At 42.5% G+C, this 25,698-nt stretch overlaps 1 protein-coding gene across 1 annotated transcript in view; it reads left to right on the top strand.

The window, feature by feature from the left end:
• PRKCE (protein kinase C epsilon) overlaps positions 1-25,698 on the top strand; it is a 1,245,727-nt gene that overhangs the window by 580,215 nt on the left and 639,814 nt on the right. Inside the window, exon 3 of the mRNA XM_078649672.1 lies at positions 19,030-19,092. Within this exon, the coding sequence (XP_078505798.1) occupies positions 19,030-19,092 (63 nt within the window). The remainder of the gene's footprint in view (positions 1-19,029; positions 19,093-25,698) is intronic.

The raw sequence follows: 25,698 nt of genomic DNA, 5'->3' as shown, positions 1-25,698 counted from the left end.
GGAGGGGGCGGAGCGGGGAGAGCGGCATGAGGGTGTGAAGCAGCCGGGGCCTTTGAAGTGAAGCTAAGCTTCACTTCAAAGGTGTGGGAGGAGTGCGGCTGAGGGAACAGACGGCGATTTGGTGATGTGCACGCGCATTTTAGGTCAATGCGCTTGCGCATTGACCTAAAAGCCACGGGCACAGCACCAAATCGCCACAGTTAGGTAAACTTTGTTTAAAGCCCTATAGTCTCGCTTCTCTCAATGCGCATGCGCATTGATAGGTCACGAGACCTAAAAATGAATTGAGAGCATGGCATGTACGGGCTAAGCATGTAAATTACTTAGTATGTGGACAGCATATTTCACTATCAAGCACCCAAGGGCACAAGTAAACAGGGCTGGGGTTAAAAGCATAAGCAATGCATAATAAAACTGCACAGAGTAGCATCACATGAAGGAATTTCACAGTCCCCTAATACACTCACTAAAAGAGATAGTCATTTCATGGTCTGAGCAGAGATACAAATGGGGTGCTATATTGATATATTAATTTAAGCGTATGTATACAATGCACGTATTACCATGACTTTACACTTATGTAGATTACTTATGCCGTGTCTTAATTACAAAACCCAAATTTAAATAATGTATGCAAATAGTATTTTGCACGTTACCAAACAGTGACGAATCGTACATACCTACCAGTGAATTAAAAAGTACGTTAGTCAAGAAATGCACAGATTGCTTACAGAGCTCTGCATTCAATGTTATAACATACATGTTTAACTCAAGCTGATGGCGTGAAATCAAGGGCAGTTATTTGTGATACAGGAAAAAGATGTGTTATATGGGTCTAGGCTTTAAAATGGCCTCTTTACTGCAGAATAATTTTACAAAAACAAATATACTCATATCCAAACACGTGAAATGAACTTTTTGCATTTCAGTTCAACTTTGTAAATTGCTTGTACATTTTCCACCCTTAGGGAGTACCCGTAAGGCGTGCCAGTGTGGAGTTGGGGAGGCAATGGAGCAGGCACTACCTCCATCTAGATGGAAAAGTAGGAGGGCTCGAACAACGTTCTAAATTGCTTTCTGGAAGAAATAGTTTCGCTTCTTTAGCAAAGAGAGCTGGTACCAGGCTGTCTGTTTTTTAACAATTTTTTCCTTGAGGGTGAGGCTGGTCAGGGTAAATCCAAGTAAATTGGCATTCAGTGAAAGTTGGCGCTCAAAGTCGTTGGGGTACAAAGCAGTCAACGTTCATACCAGGGTCTCACCAGGCAGAGAGCTGCTGCTTCCCCCAGACAGTGAAGTGTGGTATTTGTGACCAAAAATCCCAGACACCCTTCTACCAATTGCCAACACCATAGCCACAACTCTAACCTACTACAGGGAAGGCGCCCAGGCCACTCTGACCCACTGCAGGGAAGGCAAGCCAGACTACCCTGCCCTGCCACAGGCAGGCAAACTGTTCCTGCCAAAAAGTAAACCAAGCATTGCTACCCCAGCCCTTGGAGGATGCACAGACAAAACACGCTCATACACTATGCTTGCTTCATAATATGATGAGCACTAACAACTCTATTGTGGGTAACATTTTGTAGCAAGTTTAGTGAGCACGCAGATTTGGTTAGGTCACGCCGTCGACCAAATGCGGCCTGGTCCAAGAAGGATGGAGGCTGACTTTCACACTTCGGGGCAGAATGCACCGAAGGTTCTCTAGTTACAGCAGGGAACAGAACAGCAGAAGTCCCCTTTCCCCACACCAGGATCGACCAAGAATGAGGGTCTCTTCCCTACAGCAGGGCAAAGAACAGCGGATGTTTCTCATCCGTACAGCATGGCAGAAAACAGTGCAGGTCCCCTCTCCCTACAAAAGGGTTCAGGCAGCACTGGAGGTTAGGGCCGAGGCTGACCGAGGTCCCTTGCCTCAGAGCAGGGTACCATGCACACTGAGGTCAGGGATCGCTCCCTTGCCAATGCAGGGCTGAGAGCGCAGTGCATCCTCGGTTCTCAGGCTGGGGCCAGGTGACTTCCACCGGTATTTGCACGAGCCAGGCTTTCTCCTGCTGGGGAGCGTTTCTCCAGAGGGAAAGCACAGTCCCTTCTCCCCAGGACACAGAGAGCAGATGGGGCAGCAGAGGCCTGTGCGGGCCTTCAACCCATGGACTTTAAACACAGTCATAAATCCACTGGAGTGGAGCAGAGAGATCCATCTGACTGGTCCATCAACACTGAAAGAGTGCGCTGTACACACACACACCCAAACACACCACACACCCCGCGCAAACATACAGCAGACTGCCAAACACAGCAGACACCCTCCACCTAACACAGAGGTCTTCAAACTTTTGAAGGTTGAGCCTCCCCAGCTGAATTGTTTTAAATGTCGGGCCCCCCACCACCTGACAGAAATTTCTGGAATCTGGTACACTACATAATCAACCGCCAACCACATATCCCGGGCCATATCGGGCAAATAATGTTCAAAACAATGAGTGTTTCGTCCTTCTCCATGAATTCCCTCACTACCACTCACCAACAATGCACCTCATCTCTCTATAGCACCTCTCTGGCAAACATATTATTTTTTTATAGTGCTACTCAGTTTCATCATACTATGGGGTATATGTACAAGCCCCTATAGAAACCACACTGCCACATTTTATGATGTTGTGGTGGCAATACAGGCATTGCCGTATTTACAAGGCAGAGTTAAGCCACTTAACTTGGCTTAACGCTGCCTTGTAAATAAGGCCCCCTTTCATGCCATGCTTAGCGTGAAAGGGTGGGCAGTGGGTGTTGCGGTGGGCGTTCCACTGCAACAGGAAATTATTTTGATGCTGCGCCCTATTTACAAGGGTAGCGTAAAAGGGAGGCAGCGTTAAAATGAAGAACAGGGAAAACCTGGTCTTAAGCTGGCGAAACTAGGAGAAATGCATTATTTCTCTTCATTTTTTGCTCCATCCATGCATGTGTGCTTCCCTGTGCAGCACACATGGAAAAAGCAAAATGCCTTGTATTTGTAATCTTAAAAAAAAATCAATTTTGGGATTTCCGTGTGCGCTGCATTAAGCCGCACACATGGAAGTGTGATAAATGGCATTTAAAGATTGTTTATGTACAGGAAGGTCCCCCTCCTGTACATAAACAATCATTCCCCTGCAGGCAGACACCCTTGCACTATGGTGCAATGGTGTTTGCATTGGCGCTACACTGCTAAGTGTAGCTCCAGCGCAGGGGAAATGCAAGGCTGCACCATATTGTAAATATGGTGCAGCCTTCCGTTTCTGAAGTGGCGGAGAAAGGCCTTAACTCATGACTGCTAATGCCTCACTCCGCAACTTCCTTGAACATATGCCCCTCAGTTATTTGATCTGCGTGGTACACCTTCTTTCTAGCAGGCACATTAACCCTCTGTGCTGTGAGGGTGGCAGGAGTGCTCATGTGAGTGCACAGTGAGGTTTGCAACAATGTGAGAGTAGGGTAAGAGGAGTGACTGCAGGGTGAGTGAGGTGACCATAGGAAGAGGTGTGGCGCCGCGGCCAGGGTGACTGTCTCCGGAATCTGGGGATCACGGTTCGATCCCCGGCACCGGCGGCAGATTAGCCCAGCACCATGTGACTCTGGGCAATAGCTTGCTTAATCTTCCTGACGGCCCCCAGCGCCTAGAGACCCTTACGGGTGATTGTGCGCTTTACAAATGTGGATTATTATTATATGAATTTGGGTGTGCATGTTAGTGCAGAGTGGGACTAATGAATGCATGGTCAGTGATGGTCTTGTTTAAGATTGCAGATTGAGCAGTGAGGGAGACATGTGAGTGAAGTGCCACATGAGTGCAGGGTGGGTAGTGTGCTTGTGTGGCTGCAGGTTGAGGTACAGGGAAAGCCGCGCAAGTGCATTGTGAGAGCAGAGTGATCACTGAGTGCAGGGTGAATTGTGTGAGTGCATGGGGGTCAGTACGAGGGAATTGTGATCGCTGTGAGTGCATGAAAGTGAAGGGTGAGAATGAGGAGCAAGTTGTCTGAATGCAGGGTGCATTCCCAGACATTTTCGGTAACTCAGCATGTTATTGACGGCAGCGCAGGGTTTCAGATACGTTAAACTATTGCTATTATGGCATTATTCAGGGTCCAGGGATTGAGGGTGGAGGAAATAAATACTGGGCTGATATTGCAACAAACTTCCAGTTTTATGATTAGGGTTGCCAGCTCATTATTTTGATGTCCCAGGTGGTACAAAAATAAGCAGTCACTTGAAGCTCTATTTTCAGCATTTATCTGTGCATACTTGGAACAGCAAATATAAATAGAAAACACTTTAAATAGAGTTTTAGGGCTGCCTGTATGATATGACTGATAATAAAAGGGAACAAAGACAGAAAAGTCACATCATAAATGAATACATACTTCTTTATTTATAACCCATATTTAGTGTCAAGAGAAGCAATTTGCAGGCTGTTTAAACACCTGACTGGGATTTGTCTTTTGGCAACTTAAAACCCTTTTAGCCCTGTGATAGTTGCGCTCCTGCCGGTGTAATTTAAAAAGCAACATTGTCGCCTTTCTGGGTAGAGCTGTCCCTCCCTGGACGGGGTTAAATTCCCAGAGCTGGGAGGCAGGAAGCCTTCTCTGCTAAAACTGAAAGCAAGTAACAGACATTCATTCCATCTGTAGTGTGAGGCCAGGAGTCTCCTCTGCTATGAAATCTTTGCTTTCAGTTTTAGCAAAGGGGGCTCCTTTCCTCCCACTGCAGCTAAAGCATTTCAGCTGTAGGAATTAACCTGGTTAGCTCCGGTGAAATTGCAACAGCATGGCCACTTCGTGCCCCATCGATTTACCCCCGTACCCACCCCCCACCCCCATCTGTGTGTCAGCCCGGGATGAGACAGCTTCCCGGGCACATCTGAGTACTCCACAGGTCTTTAATAGACCTTTTGCTTGTTATGAGGCATTGAAGGTTCTCACCCCTTCTTAGGGCCCCTGCAGCTCCACTCTGCCGTTTGCTTGAAGAATCAGACCCCCTCCCCCCCTCACCCACTCCCTTCCCCCCCCCCCCCCCTGCCTGCTGGTGAAGTAGCATTGCGACTATGTGGGACAGTAGAGGACAAAGGTGAGATTTTAGGGTGGAGTGTGCGCCCCCCCCCTGAGACGGTGTCGTGCCCCCCTGGGCATTTTGTAGCATTTTGTAGCACATTAGTAATTAAAATGGCAAACCTCTATTTTCACTTTTCATTCCACTGCATCCTCAGTTGAAATGAAATTATTTTAGGTTTTTGATCTATTGCGCAAATAACTTTACCGAGTTAAATGTTTAAAACAACCCGTTCATTGCTACCAACCATTGTGCGGATCAGAGTCTCCCTCAAAGGCAGCCCGTATAGCATTCTAAAACCTACAGAATGGGAGCAAACAATAGAGGCCTGAATCTATATGGCTCCAGTCCACACAACCGAGTATTTCATGTTTTTTTTGCTTATGTTTTTGGTAAGCCCTTACTTTGTTGAGTAGTGATGATAACTTGGATTTTTATATAAATCAACTTTTTATTGCACTTCACATAACCTAGCTTAGCACCAGAAAATCACCTGGAAGTATAAAATGAAACAAATACACCGGGAACATACCGCCAGGGCTCTCAAGTGAAGCAGGGACTTTATTCAAAGAATTTATGCAGGAGAAGTAAGGTGTAGAAACAACCATCACAGGCTTACACACTTACAAAATGTTGCAAACAGTGTGGGCCAATCCAGGTCTGCCTGAAGGGAGCTTCCGGCTCTGAGTGAAGACATAATGACAATGCTATAAATTATGAAAAATGGGAGCTTTTTGGTATTCAGTGACATAAAGAACAGCAACCATGCTAGTGACAAAGGGTAGGTGCTCCAGTGAACAAGTTAACTGGATATTTAGACATTTCTTCTGCTGTTTATGTCTGTCTCTGTCCATGCAGCGCGTCCATGCAGCCTTTTCCTCTTTGTGCCACACAGCGAAGGCAGAGGCTCAAAAACACCTAGGGAAAGAAAGATGGCATCAGAAAGGACAGTGTATATTTCTACAGTGCTCTCAATAGAAAAGAAGGTTGCTCCAGTCCTTCCCTTTGGCTCTCTCTTTCTTTTCCACTCCTTTGAATTTTATCTGCCCTTGAAGCACCTTCAGGGACGGCCCGAAGTGCATGGTGTCACTGCCCACTGCTCGTTCCTGGATCTAAAAAATGCATGCCAACTAATCAAAGTACCAGGGATAGCGGAAATGACATCATATGACCTTTGATCCTAAATATCTCCAGGAAGTGGTGTTGCAGGACCAAAAGCCGAAGATACCGTAATAAGTTACATCACTGAAGTTCTTTAATAACTGCATGAATAGTATAACACAACACAAACAAATTAGCATTTTAGAAACCACCTATGTTAGGGTGCTAGCATAATCTTTGCAATTATGTCAAAAACTACTTACAATATACCATTGTCAGTATTTTGGAATTAATGCCATCATATACCTTGTGTTACACATGTCAAATTTCTTCTAGTACGTCAGGGACAGTATTTCGTCATGGTTGCCCCCATCCCATATGTCGTAGTTTTCCTCCCTTATGAGAAGAAGTATAGCAAGACTAGCAAGCATACCATCACATTCTCATTCATGCTCACTTACACACACTCACACATTATCATTCATCCTCACTTGCACTCATTTATTCTCACTCACTAGACTGCACTCACTCTAACTCTCTCACTCATTCTTACCCAATCATCTTTACTAATACTTGCACTCGTTCCATCTTTCTCACGTATGCTCACTTATTGTCACACACTCTCTCTCTCTCCTTTTTACACACTCACTGTCACTCACATTCACTTTAACTCACACTCACTCATACTTCATATTTGTTCTTTCATCTGTCACTGACTCAAACTCACTACTTGTCACTGACTCTCACGCAATTTCAATCACACACCATGCTCACACATACAGACATGCTCACAAGCACACTGTTACTCACAAGTACACACTACATACATTACAAAAATGTTTGCTTTACTTACTATATCTGCCACGGAGGGTCTCGTTCCAGCTCCTGGGATTCCATTCTTTGTTACACTAATCGTGAATAGTAAAATATTATTCACGGGTGGCTTAATAAAAAGTGAGCAGAAAACGAAGTTGGAGTCCATATAGTTGAGGTGCTGCTGTCTTCCTGGCAATGATTTTGCTAATCTTCGGCCAGGGGCACAAGAGCAGTGCTAGGGAGTCACAAGTGGGAAATAAATGACGTCAAAGGTTTAGAAACTTTTCCTATTCGAGGAAATTCTCAAACCTCACCCTGTCCTGTGAGTGTGTGGCTCTGCAGTACTAAGCTAGCAGAGTGGTATATCTATGTATGTTTATAAATAGCATCTCAATACAAATACCACCAGCACGGAAATCAAATGTTTTTGTTGAAGACAATAATGGCATTATTTCCTTCGCTATGCGCTCACCGATGTCGACACCACATGCATTTTGCAGCTCATAAAACACAAGACAGAAGGCGTTTTATTCAGCCCTAATTTCAGGCGTGCTGTGCTTGATTTAGCAGTGAAAGCTTCACAGTTTGAGCCAAACATGCGAACGTAGGTGCGTTTGTGCTTTCTAAACAAATTCAAGTTGTGATTTTATCAGCCGCGGTCCGTGCAGGTAAGAGCGGTGGGGCCGAGTGCAAGGGGGAATTTTGACAGACGACGACAAGGGACAATTAATAATTTATTACATTTGCCCTCGTGGTCATCTATCCAATCCCCTCACCCCGACTCCACTGCTCTTACCTGCATGGGCCGCGACTGGGTTTTATTGTGATGAAGATGTTTTAGGGCATCAACTAAAAACATTCTGCAAATGGTGACTTACAATATGGTCTTTTGCAGGTTTCCTTTGCATGCATGCTGATCGATCCTATACAGGTGCTTATTAGGCCTGGGCAGTAAATTCGGTTACGCTCGCGGAATTTGTGGAATTTCGTGCTTTCAAAATGCGTGTTCACGAAATATTTCCCCCCGAGCACGCAAACAGTGTTCGCGAACAAGAAAAAAGCATTGCGAACAGGCCTAACAAGCAATTCCGCGTGTTCGCGGAACTCTGCAAGCTCGCAGAGAATTTTTACCATTTTGCGAAGCTTTGCGTAGCGCGACTATGCAAATTCCACCCACCCCTAGTGCTAATGTGCCATCCATCGCAGTGCATCTATGAGCACATACATTGCATGCTCACCACATGTAAATGAACCCTGAAAAATATTTTACCCAGTGTTCAAGGGCTAAAATTAAAATAATGTGTCCTGTGCCAAAATGTTATAGGGAAATGCATTGGGTCACAACCTTTTGACATCTGGGGCCCTCTAATTAATCATTACTGGAACCCAGGGGATCGATTTGCCCTGAATCATTATTGGAATCCGGGGGCTCCCCACTGAGTCATGACTGCTAGTCGAGGTCCCCAGCCTAAGCATTGTTGATGATTTGAACCGCAAAACAATACACAAAAAATACAGAAAAAAACATTCAAACAGATACACAAATGATGGCACACTTTATTTAATTCTTAAGCACATAAATAAAATTAAAACCAAATTATATGAAGGTTGAAGCTTTTCTAAATTCAATTGAAGGCACTCCTAATCCGTACTATGTTCTGTTTGATGCACTTGCACTGCTCCCACAAATCAATCTGAGGATACTAATTTAGTTTCTAATTTCAAATTTCTTTGCATTTACAATGCATTTTAAAATTTTCAATTGTACATTTAGCTTCTTTATTTATATACACTTTATTAATCGGTTAATACTATAGAATTTTCTAAGTATTCTTGGACCCTCTAAGGATGCTTCGTGGACCCCCAGGGGTCACTGGATCACAGGTTGGGAACCGCTGGGGAAATGTATTTGCGACATAGCTCTAGTTTGCTTGCCTGCCTGGCTTCCTCTGGAGAGACAGTCCTTCCAGCAAAGGTAGTTTGACCCAGGGAGCAGTGCTTATTTTGTAAAAATGTACTTGCCAGGGCTAAAGTATTTCTCAGGGGGGCACCATAGTTGGCACTACTCACGGTCCCTGCCAGCACTGCCAAATACTAACCATAACACAAAACAAGTGACATTTTGAGTATTTAAGGTCACCTAACGCTGTAAATACGGCTTGAACACGTTACGTTTTCTTTTTTAGGTACATTTAATCCATTATTCATGATCTCATCCCAGAAATATATAAACCGTGCCCAACATTTGCTAGACAGCCATAAATAAGTCTTGGTGTTTACAAATAAGTGCAGGACCTACGCAGTGGTAAACAGAGCAGATGTTTTATTCATTTTGTTTATAGTTTTTGTATGTGCTAGCTCAGTCCAAGAGTACTTTCAGGTTAGTCAAGGGGCAACAGAGGAGGTGTAAAGAAGAAAGTGCAAGCATCAGGAGAATTAAACTGAGTGCAGTGGTCAGCGAGGTAAAATGAGGCCAATCTTCATGCATTTGTATATTTTCTGTAGTCTGGACCTTGGCAAAGAGGCCTAAGAGCTGCAAACCATGATAATGCATGGACAGGGGTGTATGACGTTACAACCCATACTATTACAACGCATGGTTTTACAACACATTTTTTACAACACAAATACTGTTGCAACACATTGTAATAGTATGCGTTGTAACGTCATACATCCTTAACGGGAAACATCCTTTACAACGCAACTTTTACAACGTACCTATTCTTAATGATGCTTCTCATCCACTAGACCACATGGCATTGGGCAGCTTGTGAGATTCGCCTATTGCTGTCCATGGGGAAACATCCTTTACAACACACTACATTTACAACGCAACTTTTATAACGCAAGTACTTTTACAACGCAACGCATAATTTTGAAGTTAATTATTAAAAAATTAAAATAGAATTATTACATTTTTACATTATTTTATAAAAGGATTAAAATGAATGTAAATGGAGTATGTTTTTTAAAAATTAATACCCAACCTGAGTATTAATTTAATTACAATATATTCCCAATATATTCCCAATTAATATATACATTAATACCTGAGTATTAATTTTGGATCTAATCCCTAAATGTGATTATTTTTATTTACACCTGAGTATTAATTTTTAAAAAACATACTCCATTTACATTCATTTTAATCCTTTTATAAAATAATGTAATAATGTAATAATTCTATTTTAATTTTGTAATAATTAACTTCAAAATCAATCTATTTATTTTACTAATAACAAAAAAATAAAACAATATCACTTAATATTTACTTTCTAAAGGCATTGCGTTGTAAAGGCACTTGCGTTGTAAAGGCACTTGCGTTGTAAATGCATGCGTTGTAAAACATGCGTTGTAAAAGTACTTGCGCTATAAAAGTTGCGTTGTAAATGTAGTGCGTTGTAAAGGATGTTTCCCCATGGACAGCAATAGGCGAATCTCACAAGCTGCCCAATGCCATGTGGTCTAGTGGAGGAGAAGCATCATTAAGAATAGGTATCAGCTACCCCAGTGCCTGCAGGGTTCCCGCACCTTGGGCAGGTGAATGATGATTCCCTGCACAGCCACCTAGGCTTTTGTATTTTTAGACTTTGGGATTGCTTTTCCATTTTCTATCCTGAGATCATGAGCATAACTGATGAAATATTTCATCTTTGCTTATGTGCATTATTAGACACCCATATGTTACATATGTCTCAGAAACAACTGGACGAAAATTCTCCAAAACACAAAAAGCCACTGAAAGACTAGAAGGCTGCAGTGCCATTTGGGGGACTTTCAGCGGCTCTGTCTATAGCATGGCAGAGGTTGGCAGGATGTCTCCCTGCGCCAGCATCAAGAACCATTTAAGTTTTGCAGGATGGACAATAAACACGAGTGCTCGTGCATATACATAATTTCTGTCTAGTGTTCAGTATTTGAAGATTGTGAGGAAGATGAGGATCAGAGATAGGACAGCCACTTCCTTCCTTGCTCAGGGCTTTTAGTTTGGTGTGAAAACAATGTCACGCGAGCACTCTTGTGCACATAATGTGTAAAAAGGGTTTTTTAATTTATTGGCTGGAGACCTTCATGTTGGGATCTGTCATGAGTGTGTAGCAGCACGGTAGGATATTAGGGACTAAACCTTCTAGGAACAGTCACTATTGGAGACCAAAAGAGCAGGCATTAACGCCTGTGATGCACATGGTTGGTGAGAAACAGGCAAAGTTTGTCACTGAAGGACAGCGCTGCCTCCCTCTCTGTCCCCTGCTTCGTTCGGCACTTCATTGTAGAGTACAGACAGCTGACACACTGTGTTTTATTCTGTGGTTGAGGTAAAGACAACGTACAATGCATCATCTGGTTTGATTGGGATACAGGCTCATTGAAGAATTCCAAAGGACAGATAAATAAATTCTGCTTCTAAAAACCATACCAGTATTTCCTCACTACATTAAGACCATTCTCAACCACTACATTACGGGACGGTATGTTACAGGTAAGTGATATAAATAAGTTACAGCTAATAATGTAAGTGTTCACATACTTGTAGGTATCGCCAGAGACAGTCTTACCCCATAATGTAGTGAGACTGGACAATGTAGCTCACTTTTTGGTCTCCTTTGGTATTTCAAGTATGGGGGTAGTGGACTTGACTTCACATCCTTTTAACCGCGTCTGATGATGGCACAGGAAGTGACGTCACTCAGTTTACACCAGGGTTCTCCAAACCGGTCCTGGAGGGCCGGATCCATGCCAGATGTTTTGCATATCCCCCTTTAGGATACATGTAGTTATTTGAAAAATCTGGCATGGATCCGGCCCTCCAGGACTGGTTTGGAGAACCCTGGTTTACACTCTCTGTGACCCTCCTATTATGCTGATGCCATTAGTTACTATGCCACACAATGCCACGGTATAATTTCTTTCTGGTTCCAGTGTGCATGATTGATGCCCAGAAGTCCCAGTGTAACTGACTGGTTTCGAGAGGGCTGGAGAACCAGGATGCGGGTAGTCTGAAAGCTAAAGCTCTTGGGAACCCACAGGTGGCAGATAAACTACTGAGCCATCTTTGAAAGCTCATGGGACCATTGTTTCCCCCATGCTTATTCACCCTCCTGCAGGATACTACTCTGATCTACTAATATGCTATCCTATGTGTGTACATTGAAAATTGATTGTAGTTTTTAACCCCTTCAATGCTCATGACGAGCTGAGCTCGTCATGAGCGTAACCTGCCGTGCGCTCATGACGAGCTGAGCTCGTCATGTAACGCGGTAATTTCAAAATTGCCGCGTACAGCGGGAAAAGCCGCCGCATTGATGCGGTTAAAGAACTTCAGTTGGCTCCATATGCTCTACAATCTTTTGTGACATAGGAAGTGTTGGCGACCTTTAAGCTGAGATAAGTCTAGAAAAAAAGAAAATAAGGATTCATACTCCATATTAAATTGAATCCCTCATTCTGTCTCGTGCCTGCCACCACCAAAACTTAAGATTCAGTTCACATTTGGTACTGTGTAACTCCTCAGTGGCTTTCAGTTACAACCACTTGAATGCCACACCCTTCTTCTCTGAAGTCCAGATCTGAAAATCAACATGCAATACCCTTACTCCGTAAGGGGAATTGGAAGCATACTTACACCGGTGAATTCTGAACCTGAATTGTCTGGTTTGTAAGAGTTCCTTACCGCGCCGCCTTGGGGTCCATTTTTATTTCCGAGCTTTTGCTTTTTTCAGCAATTTTTATTGTAAGCATTTTCTACACCTGCCATTGCTGTTCTTTGTATGCTCTTACCTCAACCAAAATATCCTTCTTTTTATATATCTCAGTTTCTCTGCAAAGCATTGCACCCTTTCACCTGAGCTTGCCACTTTGAGACCCTCAAAGATGCTTTTTTCCAGAGCTCTTGCAAAATCAGTCAATACATCTGCCTTTATGTTAGCTGCTTTTTTAGTTACAGCTAGACCTAGAAATATGTGTTGCTTAGCAACTAATATAATCTTTGCAGTTGCGGCGAGAAAATCATCTGTATGTTTCGATTGGTATCGCCTGATATTCTTGTAAGGAGCAGAGGGTGAAGCAACAGTGAGGGATCATCTAGATATTAGCCAAGACAATTTTATTTCTGAGGTGCCCTGGAAGTTAGAGGTTCCTGTAGAGCAGCGTTTGCCAATAACCCCATTTAAATCAAAAAATGTCATATAATTTTCCATAAGCGTGGTACATCTCTCTCATGGGATTTTCCAAACTGAGATCCAATTTAATGAATCTTTCCCCCAAGAAGAATAAATGTATGTGTATTTGTGATAGTAGTGAGCAATGGAGAGCTGAACATGGCTGTGGGCCCAGGGATCCGGCTCTGAATTGTGGACAGGAAGCAGAATATTTGTGGGTGGTGATTTCTGTTTAAAGACATAAGGTCCATGAAGTCGTGGGTGTTCCGACATTTTCTGAATTTCAGTCGGGTTGAGGAATTCGGATATTGATGGGATGTTTTCTAATCCTGAGTGGCTAAATACGTTTTTTATTTCCATCCTCACCTTTGGTGTGGCACTCTGCACCTGTTATTTTCGGGTGTCATAAACTCCCCAATTTAGGAACAGATGTGAGTGCCACTAGGTAGGGCTGTGTATCAAGAAGCATTACAAAATATTTACAGCTCATTTTACTTTAATCAGAGGCACTGGTCTCCAAGCAGAAGCTCATAAATACTTCTACAAGAGAATTGTCAATGCAGCTGTGTGGTGGGGAATTAAATGGGACAAAAGTAAATAAAATGAAAGGTGAGGTGGGGTGTAAGGGTGGATGGATGGATAAAGGACGCATGGGGAGATGGATATATGGTTGCAGAGATGAACGGATGGGTTTAGTGAAGAATTGAGAGAGGACTGATGGATAGAAGCTTGGAGGAATGGATGGAGGGGAAGATAAATAGATGAATGGACAGAAAACAATTAGGGAAGCTAGATGAAGAAAAGAATGGATGCAGAGAGTGAAAGGAAGCAAAAAAAGGATAAGACATGTAAGGATGGATGGATGAAAAAACTAACAGAACGAAAGATGTTAGCTTTAGCCTCCTTTTATTACATTTCTTTTCTCATTTAACCTCTTTTTTCTTTTTCTTTTCCTCTTTGTTCTTCTTATCATCTTCCTTTTGTATTTCTTCACAGCTACATCTCGCCCTCACTTCTCTCGCATCTCATTCCTCCCTTTTCCACTTGGTCAATGTCCTCCCTATCCATTTCTCCTCTTTACTTTCTCCTCATTTTCCTTCCTATGTTGTCTTGCTTATTAGGAGCCCTGAGTATACAGCTTCTTAATACAGTGTTTTGCCTGTGCCTACCTGGGGCCTGTGTCTCCATAACAGTAACAATTCCCCAAACTCCCTGGGGAAGAGTTAGCACAGAGCCCTGCTCCAGAGAGTCACTCGCAAAAAGAGATTCTGAATGGCGAGCTGCCAAATGAAGCTGCCACTGGTGCAGAGAACACGGAGCTTCTCTCGTCTTCGGGCCCTGGTGACACCGCACCAGCTGCACTACTAATATCAACACCCCCATATGTAGAAAACCTTAGTGAGAGATCACTGTGGAATGGAGACGAGCAGGACTAAGACCTTGAAGGCTTGGATTTGTTTCCCGAAGCTGGTTTCAGGGAGGAAGCATTTCAGTGTCTTCAGTAGGAAGAGCTCATACCATTCCGTCTTGGATTTTATGTCAATTTGCTGTTTTGAAAAGAAGTCAACGTCAAAGCTGAATCCTAGTTGTTTTTGGCTTGCGGTCTGCAGGGAATGGGGTTGAAGCATCTTGGCTGATTTAGTCCTCATATCATTTGTGAGTTTTTGTTGTTGGCGAACTGAATGAATTAAGCCATTATCAGGTAGAGTTTTAGGCAGTCTCTGGATTTACAGTGGTCTTTGAGCAAGATCGAGGCAGGTTTTGAGTCTGCTAATGTCATGAACAGAAGATTTATTCAGGTGGAATTGCATATCATCTTTGTATTAACAGATCTTGACATTGCCTTGGTAACAGGGCATGAGTCGGAGATACACGCAGGTGGACGGCGTCCACCCACTTCTTTCACAGGGTGAATGCCGCCCACCCTGCCGATAATTTGGGCCCTACTGAATAATGTGCTGAACTTGTCCCGGTGTAATTTCCAAACACCGGGACACTTTCAGCAGTGCCTGAACGTTGTCTGCTTTCCATCTGCAACAAGGAACAATGTGCAGGCGCGGACGAGGCTTTCTTATTTAAGACTCCTGCTGGGCCCATAACAAAGACCGAATGTGAGGGGTCATCAGGCCTCCTTTTTGTTCGAGTCTCGTGGCTGGGAGCAGTCAGGAGCCTTACACCTAATGCAAATGAAGCGGAGAGGAAACAAAGGCTCATACCTCGTTAGCACTTCACACATACTTAAGAGAGGCAGCTTTTCACTTTGTTTATTCCCTGTTTAGGAGATATGCATGTACTGTAAGAATAACAAATGTGTTTTTCGTTCCCAGTATTTACACAAAGCAAATTCCATTTATATAGAGATTACTTCCCTTGAGGGGGTGTTGAAATAATTTAAGTGACACTATTTCTTTTTGTATAGCCCTACTATATTCCAGTGCAGGGTTTCAGAGCGCTTTACATCAACATGTGCACATTACATGTACAATAAATGATATGTTTGTAAATTAATGCACAGGATGTGTTACATAAGATTGCAAGGTGTAGAAGTCACATATCATCTTCCATAGCTCACTGTGCTATTATTAAACGTAAACATGATAAACCTGCTAAACATATATGTGAGGGCTTTAGATCTGATGTCACTTCTTGTGATGCCACTTCCTGTAAAGTCGTGGCTTGTGATGCCACTTTCTATGATTTCAATTCCTGTGATGCCATGTGTGATGTCTTGCGCTGTGATGTCGTGCTCCGTGATGTTGCGTGCCATGATGTCACTTGCATACTGCCTATCTAGGTTAGTCACCCCACTTCTTTTTTATGACTTGTTCCCTGTATGGTAAGGATAGTTCCTGGGAGTTCTTTGTAGAGGTTGAAGATGATAGAGGACAATTAAAGCCCTGTGGTGTGTACTCTGCAGGAGATGGTGAATTGTTAGAATTTTGAGGTTCCTATCTGGGCGAATCGGTGGTCTATGGCAAAGTAGGTAGTGAACCACTGAAGGAAAGTGACAGAAAACACCAATGTGTTTTACCAGTTTACAGAACAGTGCATGGTGATTGGCTGTGCCAAAGACCCAGGAGAGGATACTTTCTTGTCAGTGATCAACATGGATTTCTTGATTAGATGAGAGGTTGCTATTGTTGCCCTGTGTCACAGTCCAAAACTGAATTTGTAGTCCACAAAGATTGTATTTTTTCTTCCTGATTTGGTTTTAGAATTAAATGTTTGCTGATTTATTATATATTCATGTAGAGTGCAACTATTGATTCATGGGCAGTCAAGCATGATAGGCAAGCAAAATGATCTTGTGCTGTTAGTCGAAATATGTAGACCTGAGTGTCAACACATAAAGCCCTGTGCATCATATCTGTTGGTGTATTTAGTTGAACTGCTTTGTTTTATAGCAGTGCTCTCACATTAGATTAGTCACCATTTGGCTCCATATCCTAGGGACAACTCATTCCCAGTCCTTGGCTTCCTTTTACATTTCATTGTTTTACATATCATTGTGACAGACTAAGAAGTAAAATTGAGCTAATCCCAGGTTACAAGTCCCAGAGTGCACTGAGGTGGATAGGGTGAGTAGGACTGGAAATGATGCACCTTGTGACCTGCAATTTAACTAACTTTTAGGTCGAGCCTGGACAGCACATGCGCTGATCTGCGAGGCATGCTGTATTCAAATATGGACTTGAAGCTCTGCCCATTCTCCGCCCATATTTGCCATTTACTTGTGTCATTGTCCTTTGTAAATGCTGGCTTTTGATTCATTAATAGGCTTGTTAGTAACTCCTTAGTACCGTCTTGTCTTCATTTGTAACGTCTCATGAGGCCTGGCCCTTTTACTTCTGTTGTTACACGGTATGTCTTATTTAGTATGTAAGCACCATTTTCTTTAATAATTTTCTTCTTCTGCAGGCACTACATGCTTTCCTGAAACATTCGGTGCGCCATGCTCGCTTTCACTTTCTGAGCAGCCCGTGACAATGGCCGCTGCTTCTTTGAAGCGAAATAGGTATCGCATTTACACGCGTTTCAGCTGTTGGCATCGTAAAAGACAATGCCTTTTATTTATGTGTTAATTATCAAAACAGATAAATAAAAGGCTTTGTTATGTACAATGCCAATAGCGTAAACTCTCGCAAATACGAGACCTGTTGCATTTCAAATGCTTGTTCTAAAGGCCTTTAATGATACATTACAATCCTTTTTGTGTACATTTCAGACATGTATTCTATCCAATGCTACCCAGATACAGTTTTTGTAAGCACCATTTGAGCCCTCTTGTTTTATTCAGTTTCCCACCTTTGCACCCACTTCCACAACATAACACAAAACTATTTTTTTCCTGTCTACAAAACATATATTTTTTTACTACAGTACATGTGCAAGACGAAAAAAGTAGAAAGAGGAAACGAAAGGAAAAATAATCATGTTCAGTGACATATCTTAACTTCAAGCAGACCCATCTTAGACCATTTTCATTACAAATTGCTGCCTTCTATAATAAAGCAACATTGTGGTGGCTCCTTCGCTATGAATTGAAAATGTTGTTTTCTTTGAATTGTATTTTAGTGTGAGTGAGATCTGTGTTTTGCAGTGTTTACCTGTTTACACTGGTAATGAAAGTTTTATTTTTGGAGACGCTTTATGGGTGTTTGAAGGTATAAAACGAAAACAAGAAAGTTTACATATGTGCATTTGAGAAAGTTTGTGTGTGTGTGTGTAGTAGTACTCTTGCATTATATTTGCTGCACACACGGTATATAAAAAAGTTACATTTCAGGCAGTAAACTAAGGTGACAATCTCCTTAGGTGAAACTGTGTCAGTGACTTACGTTATTGCTTTTTCTTCTGTATAATCAGTATAGTGCATCTCCATTATCATTGTTAAGTACAACTTGCAATAACCCTGAAGAGCAGGTGTAAAATATTTTGTGGCTTATGGAAATTCAACGACTGAAACCATCCACAGTGTGTGTTATACTTTTAAACTCATGAAACGCCCCAACATTCCCTTTTACTTTCAGAACTGCATTTTTTCATTTCCAACTGATGAGCAGGTATAAAACCCTATCGTGAAATGCCTTGTATTGCATATGGAGTTATATAAAGTATTGTAGAGTAAATAGCATCAATTCACGGTTTATGATTTATTACTTTAAAATAATGTTATGTTTGTTTTTATGTTTTATATTTGTTTTTATGTTTGTCGCAATTCTAACATTAAAAGTCATGTAGGAAGTTAGGAACTGGACTTTTGTGGGTTGGAGTGTCATTAATAAATGAAACTTGGGAGACTATTTCTGCTAGAATAGGACTTGGGTGTAAACAAATGTTGGAATTGGAATAAGAGAGGCATTTGGAAATTCGACATGGGGCGAGGGTGGGCCATTTACAAAATGCACTGAGGGAGAAGGCATTAAGGAACTAGCATTAGTGAAAAAGACTTAGAATATACTTGGGAGAACAAGCTTGTAGGTGGGGAGGAGAAGGACTAAAGAGAAGACAGCAAGGACACTAGCTTTCCAAGTTGCTTCTAGAGTTCCATTGAGAAACTAAGGCTTGGCTGATAACATATGTGTTCAATGATCCCACCGTGTTTTAAGTCAAACACCAGAATGCATTAACCCAGGCCCACCCTATCCAAAGCTTTAACATTAACCACTAGTTATGTGGGAAGCCTGTAGGTTGTAGCATCCTTCTCAGTGGTCCACAGGGTTGCATTTAAAAGGCATATTTTACATTGACTCAAAACAAATACTGATTACTCGAATGGTTCTCATGCAATGGCCGGTAATTCCACAGCACAGGGACTTGGGTCAAAAGTATGTCTACCTCCCGGAGACACTAATCTAAATTTCCTTTTTACTAGGAAATGTTGACCCTGACATCGAAGCGAGCGAGGATGGGCTTACCAAGAGAAATTCGAAATCAGGTATGGTGTGTACCAGGCATCAGCGGCTCTGTGCTTAAAAAGCATTGAATGAAAATGTAGATGCTGAATCTTCGTTAAACAGTAAAGCTCAATTACATTTTAGCGTTTCTTTTACAGCGCTATATGGAACACACTAGGTGCTATGTCTTCAACCTGCAGTGGAACACACTATGCCTGCCAATGTGTGTTGGTCTGAGTGCCTTAATCCAATACCAACATAATGGTTCTCCACCTGCTATAGGATGCCAGCAGTAGTCCTGTTTTTCTCTAAAGAATTTTAAGGGAGCCACAATCGTTTTTAGTCTTCCTTGAATGGCAGAGGTAAAATACCCTATCCCGTCGCCATCTGTAGTGCAGGTGTAACGTTGTGCCCTGTTCCGTATATGTTAATAGAGAGGCACTGACACCCTGCATAGTGCTTGTTCCTCACCCTTGATGTTTAGCCCTTGCTCAAGGAATAAAGGAAACCTCACTCAGAATGGCTGTCAGCAACATTGGTTGAGCAAGTTTGTTTTATGTGCAGGCACACATATTTCTTTATACAACCACCTTCTAAAATGGACTAAACCTGCAGCAAAAATAGTACATATTCACAGAAAATCCCTGGCTCCTTCATAGCTGCCAATCCTAGATATACACATTTGAGAAGGCAGGTCCCTTGCATGGAAGGTGAGATGATGCATTTCCTGGATATAGATCCATCTTAAATGGGCCATTCCCTTCGCAGGGCAATTAGGGGTATCACACCTTTCCCCCCTGTGTAACTCAAGATATCTCAGTGCGTATTAAAATTGGACACTAAATGGCAAGATCAATGATCTCCAATACTTGGCCCGATTCGCAGCTTCTGTCCCATTACATGTAAGTAGGAGTCTAGTTCAGAACACGTTCAGTAACGTCTACTCCATCTCTGCCCAGTACACCCTGGTGCCATGATGTTAAAGTCCCTTACTTGATAAACTCTGCCTCTAATGCAATGGCAACATCCCATGTGAGAGCTCTTTAGATCAGAGCAATGGTCTTTTAAACTCCAGAGAAATGCACACACCTCGGGAGGGGACACTATCTCCCCAATTTTGCTCCTAACGAAAACTCTACAGAGGAAACCAAACCCGCCAGGTGCTTTTGAGGGCAAGTAGCTAGTGCTGCATGTCCGATTTTTGCCGAAGATATGAAGGGCACATTCTATTTAAGCCTCAGGTGCCAATAGGTAATGACTACCCAGGGACATCTCTGCAGAATCTCTTAGTTGACTAGCTTCACTGTTGTACAATATAGGTACATGTTCCTCCTAATTCTCAGTACATTAGCATTCATCTTTTCAATCACATTTCACCAGAAATATAGCCATTTTTTTATTCATGAGTGGAGATACATATCAAAAATAAAATTGTAATGTATTGCAATGCATTGCAGCAATTTGTGTAGCGTTGACATGTGCCTCACAAGTTCCAGAACACTTTTCGGAGGATGAGTGTAGTGCGTGGTTGATAGAGTTTTAGCTTATGGTGAAGCAGATGAGTAGTATGCTTGGTGTCTTACGTGAAGTTTTCATCTGTGCTTCTTGTGGTGGTCTTGTACGCATGAGGTGACGTAGTTACATGTGGAGGAAATAGAGTTGTGCGTGCATATTGAACATTCAGTAACTGTTTTTTAGAGTGGTACTGGGTGGAACAGTCACTTAGGAAACAATATGAACATGTATAACAACACAATTTGAGGCTTTTTCAATATATTAAGTGTCCATGTGGTGGTGCTTTGTTTGCAGTTGACTTCTAGGTTGCCACCATATTTGTGTGGGTGGGGGAGGTTTCTGTAGTGGTGCAAATACTCACATGGTTGTTGCTGAAGAGTGGGATTGGCAAAGCCCTAAGAGTACTAATTCCATAATTTACAAGTGTTGGAGTTTATTTAAAGGCTCTGAAGACATAATCTGGGTAGTCCCGGACTGGATCAAGGTAAACCCAGACATGAGCTGTGCAATTTTACTCATCAGCACGTTCTGAGATTTTTACTTCCAGTGATGGTGCCAGTTGAGAATTAATGCAATATCCGGTTCATTACCTTCGCTGGTAGTAGTTCTGAGTCCTGAACGGTTACTGTGCACAATGCAACATGCATCACATATATCCTTTCTGCAACATGATGCATTAATTCAATAGCCTAAATTCAATCGCTGTTAAAAAAAGAAAAGCCTCAGTGGGACAAGCAGAGACTCTGTTCTCTAAAAGAATATGCATGAAGAATATGCATGAAGCAATATGCATATGGGTACCTCTTACTTTCTTTTCGATTCTTGTCAACTTTTGCAGCTAATAATAGATTCATTGTGCTCTGACTAGAAGCACCTACACGTTTTATAAGTAGAGACTACACTCTAAGTTGTGAAGAGCATCAAGACGATTTGTCACTCTGTGACAATTTTATTGTTGACTGTGAATGTTGTAAAAACTCCCCTCCCACAGAGCCCTGAGTTCGTTTCTTTTTTAGCACTGTTAGTATGTGTTACAAGTTGTGTATAGGCAAGGATTCACAGAAATGCCCCATTTATTAACAGATGCGACTTTGCTCAATAGCACCCGCTATTCAAGTTCACTTTCTACAATGACATTGAGTCATTTTTAGGTTTCATCTGCACAGGGCTTGCACTGTGCTTAAGAAATCTATTGTTTTTAATGTAAACCTAAAAGGAACTTCCATCCAGCCTCCTCTCTTTCCTGGCTTCTCATTGGTTCCTATGCGTGCCACTTGCCTTTCCTCCATTTCTATTGGCTGTAGCATATTGTAATGATTACGGACGCCACTCGAGGATGAGTTTCACAGGAACTTTTTTGACGACAAGGACTGCTCAGCAGCCGGCACGGAAGAGGCATCAAACAGCAACTGAACAGGTATTCAAACACGAGAACTCTGAATTCTAATGTTGAATGCTCACCTCAGGAACAGCCATGACATGAGCATTTCATCCAAATACAATGACAAAGGGTGAAACCACTACATTATCCTTCTGCTCTTAAACAAATGAAAAAGAAAACAAGAGCAGGAAAGAAGAGGAGAGAAAGAAAAAGAGAGAAACAGAAAGGGGAAGAAAGAAGAAGGAAATTAGTGAAATCTTCTAGGAACAAAACGTTGTCTCGCTCCTGCGCTAACATACTGGTGAAGGAGCTTTGGAGAGAGAACCGTCAGCAACATCAGAAGGTCTTCATTGCTAACATTCCCAGACAACTTGACAACTCTAGACACATTCCACCAATGTTTGTTGTTCACCCTGACAGCATTACCACAAATCGTATCCACAACCATGGGATCAGAGAATTTAAAATCTCCCTTCTTGCTATGTACAGGGATTTTTACACAAACAGTGTCACCAACAACAAATGTATGAGAAACAGATCTTTTTCTAGCATCAAAGTAAGATTTTTGTCGTGACTGAGCTTGAGAGACGTTACTCCTCAAACGGTCATCCACATCAACCACAGAATCCTTTTTTACCCACTTCGACATCCACCCAGGACACACTTTGGAACACAGCTTTCTTCCACGCAAAAGTTCAAAATGGAACACTTTAGTGTACGAGTGAGGAGTGGTGCGGTTAAACCACAACATGGATTGAACAGCGTTCTGTACATTGCACCTTGCAGCCAACACCCATTGCACACCATTATTCAACACTCTATTCATGCGTTCCAGAAGTCCATTAGTTTGCAGATGATAGAGTGAGCTCTTGTGATGAGTTATTCCCCCTTGTTGTAAACATTTTTTTAAACTCTTGACTGACAAACTGTACACCATTGTCAGACACAATATTGGAAGGGAAACCTCCGCGCAGCAAAATATCCTTTAGGAAATCAATGACATGCTTGGAGTTCAGCTCAGCCATGAAACGCACCTCAGGCCATTCGGAATATTAGTCAATGGCAACAACAGCAAACCTTGAGGAAGTGGGAAGCAGATTGAGCGGACCAACAAGGTCGATGCCAACCTTCTCCCAAGGTCTAGCTGGAAAATCAATGGGTTGAAGAGGAGGTGTTCTTATCTTAAAAGTATTTTCTAAACTGGAACACACGACACACTCGCCAACAAAAACATCTACATCCTTGTCCATCAGGGGCCACCAAAGCATTCACGCAACCTACGTTTGGTAAATGTTTTACCCAAAGGCCCTTCATGCGCTTCACTGACCAATCTGGCCTCACCTTTTCCTCACACTTTTCCAGAGGAACCAATATGTTCCCACGTGCCAATAAACCATCTTCCATAGAAAGCTCCATGGAGACTTTAAAAAAGGTTTGTAAAGTGAATGGTGAGTTTTTCTCCTTTGGCCAACCATGCTTGACAAACTCAGCAACTTGGTAGAGTAAAGCATCCTTTGCCAATTCATTCCTCCTTTCCTTTTCACTGACAGCACACATGTCATTCAAAACCAAGGAGGCAATGAAACAGTTGTCCTCATCTTCGTCATCATCATCATAAATGGGTGGACCAACTTCTGCAATGGGAAACCTTGAGAAATAGTCTGCTCTGGCATTCTTGTTACCAGGAAGGTACGTAATTTCAAAATCGTACTGAAGCAACTTGGTAGACAAACGGGCGATTATAGGTGTATGTTCTTTGATCTTGTCCCACGAGATGATAGAAACAAGTGGACTGTGATCTGTTTGCAGTTGGAAATGATTACCCCAAATGTAGGGATGGAATTTTCTCATAGTCCACCAGCACGCCAAAAGCTCTCTTTCACAATCACAGCAAAGTTCAACTCCGGGTAACGTAATACCCTGGAGGCATATCCTAAGGTGTGTTCAGTACCATTCATGCATTGAGTGAGGACAGCACCTAAACCAACAGCACTTGCGTCCACAGTGGTGGTGCACGTAGAATTTGGATCAAAAGGCTTCAGAACCCTAGGACTAACCAATTGGGTCTTGATCCATTCAAACACTCTCTGACAGCAATAATCCCAAACAAACGTAATACTCTTCTTTAACATGTTCGTTAATGGTTGGACCCTTGAAGCGTAATCTGGCCCAAACCGCGAGTAAAACTCGCAGAGTCAAATAAAGGATTTAAGACCAGCCTTGTCGGTAGGGGCAGGACTGTCAACTGCCTAGACGAGACCCAGTCTGGGTTCTACGTCATGTTCTGATAACATGTGCCTGAAGTACTCGAACTTCTGTACCTTAAATAACCACTTTTCCTTCTTCAGGACAACTCCTTTCTCTTGCATGATGTCAAGGACATGATACAGAGAATCAACGTGGGACTCACAAGGCTCACCGTAAATCAGGACATTATCCTGGAACACGGCAAAGTCCTCGATCCCCTTGAGCATAGGACACATGATTCTCTGAAATACTGCCGCCGCAGAGGCAAGTCCAAAGGGTATTCTGCAGTATTGAAACGAGCCAATGGGCAACAGAAAGGCTGTGAGATGCCTTGAAGAAGGGTCCAAGACCACTTGGTGATAAGCTGAACCTTAGTCTAACTTACTGAACCATTTGAGGCCTTATTCATTGACAACATGTCAGAAATCTTAGGGAGAGGGTGCGAATCCACCCAGATGTTTTTGTTGAGACTGTGTAAATCAACGCAAACGTGAAGTTCTCCATTCATCTTTTTAGCCACAACCAATGGAAAAAACCAGAGAGAAGACTCAATTGGCTCGATAATGCCCTCCTGACAAAAACCGTTGAGTTCTTGTTCTAAGTGATCCCTAACACTAAAGGGTACGTTCCTGAGCCTGTGCTTGACAGGAACGGCATCGTCCTTCACCCTAATTCGATGGGTAAATCCCTTAATCTGACCTAAACACCAACGAAAAACTGAAGGATAATGTTAAAAAAGATTTGTATTGAAATCATCTAAATAGACAATAGAGATTTGAGCCCTGGTCCCAGGTCTAAGCACCATTTTGAAGAGACCTTGATGATACGATCCAAGAATGGACAACCATTTGATTGCCACATACATTTTTTCCATTACATTTTCTACCCCTGAATTCTAGGGTGTCTTCAAAGAAACCTGCAAGTTCAATCCTCCTCCCTTCATATGAGACAGGAGACCTGTCTGGAGGTTCTAAAGGTCATGACCCCCAAACCTCATTAGACAACTCTTGGATGATCATTGTTATTCTTGCACCTGAGTCAACCAACAAACACACGCTCTTATATCCGATGCTGATGTCAACAAATGGGTCTACACATTCTGAAATGTCCCCTTCAGTGACATTTTCACCACCTACTACCACCACCATATCTCTCAGCTCATCCTGGATATTGTTGAAGTTGTCCTCAAAACGCTCCACCACAGACACATTAGCAACCGGTGAAGAAGAGACTTGTTTGCCCTTGAGTGGATGCACCAACCCGTTTCCCACTTTGACAAACTTTGGCAAAGTGGTCTAGTTTTCCGCACACCCTGCAAGTAACATTTTTAGCTGGACACCCTCTTCTGGACTTGTTGTGAGAGAGTTACCCACAACGGAAAAAAATATTGGTCTGTTTGAAGAACCTATTATCGGTATATAAGTTTACAATGTTTTTTACATCTTTAGATCTAACAACTCCCCCTAAATCATTAGATTTGTCCTCCAATTCCTTCACAGATACT

The sequence above is a fragment of the Lissotriton helveticus genome, chromosome 6 (assembly GCF_964261635.1).
Source record: "Lissotriton helveticus chromosome 6, aLisHel1.1, whole genome shotgun sequence".
Taxonomy (NCBI): Eukaryota; Metazoa; Chordata; class Amphibia; order Caudata; family Salamandridae; genus Lissotriton; species Lissotriton helveticus.
The sequence above is the reverse complement of the archived record's forward strand: the minus strand, read 5'-3'. Positions and strand labels throughout refer to the sequence as shown.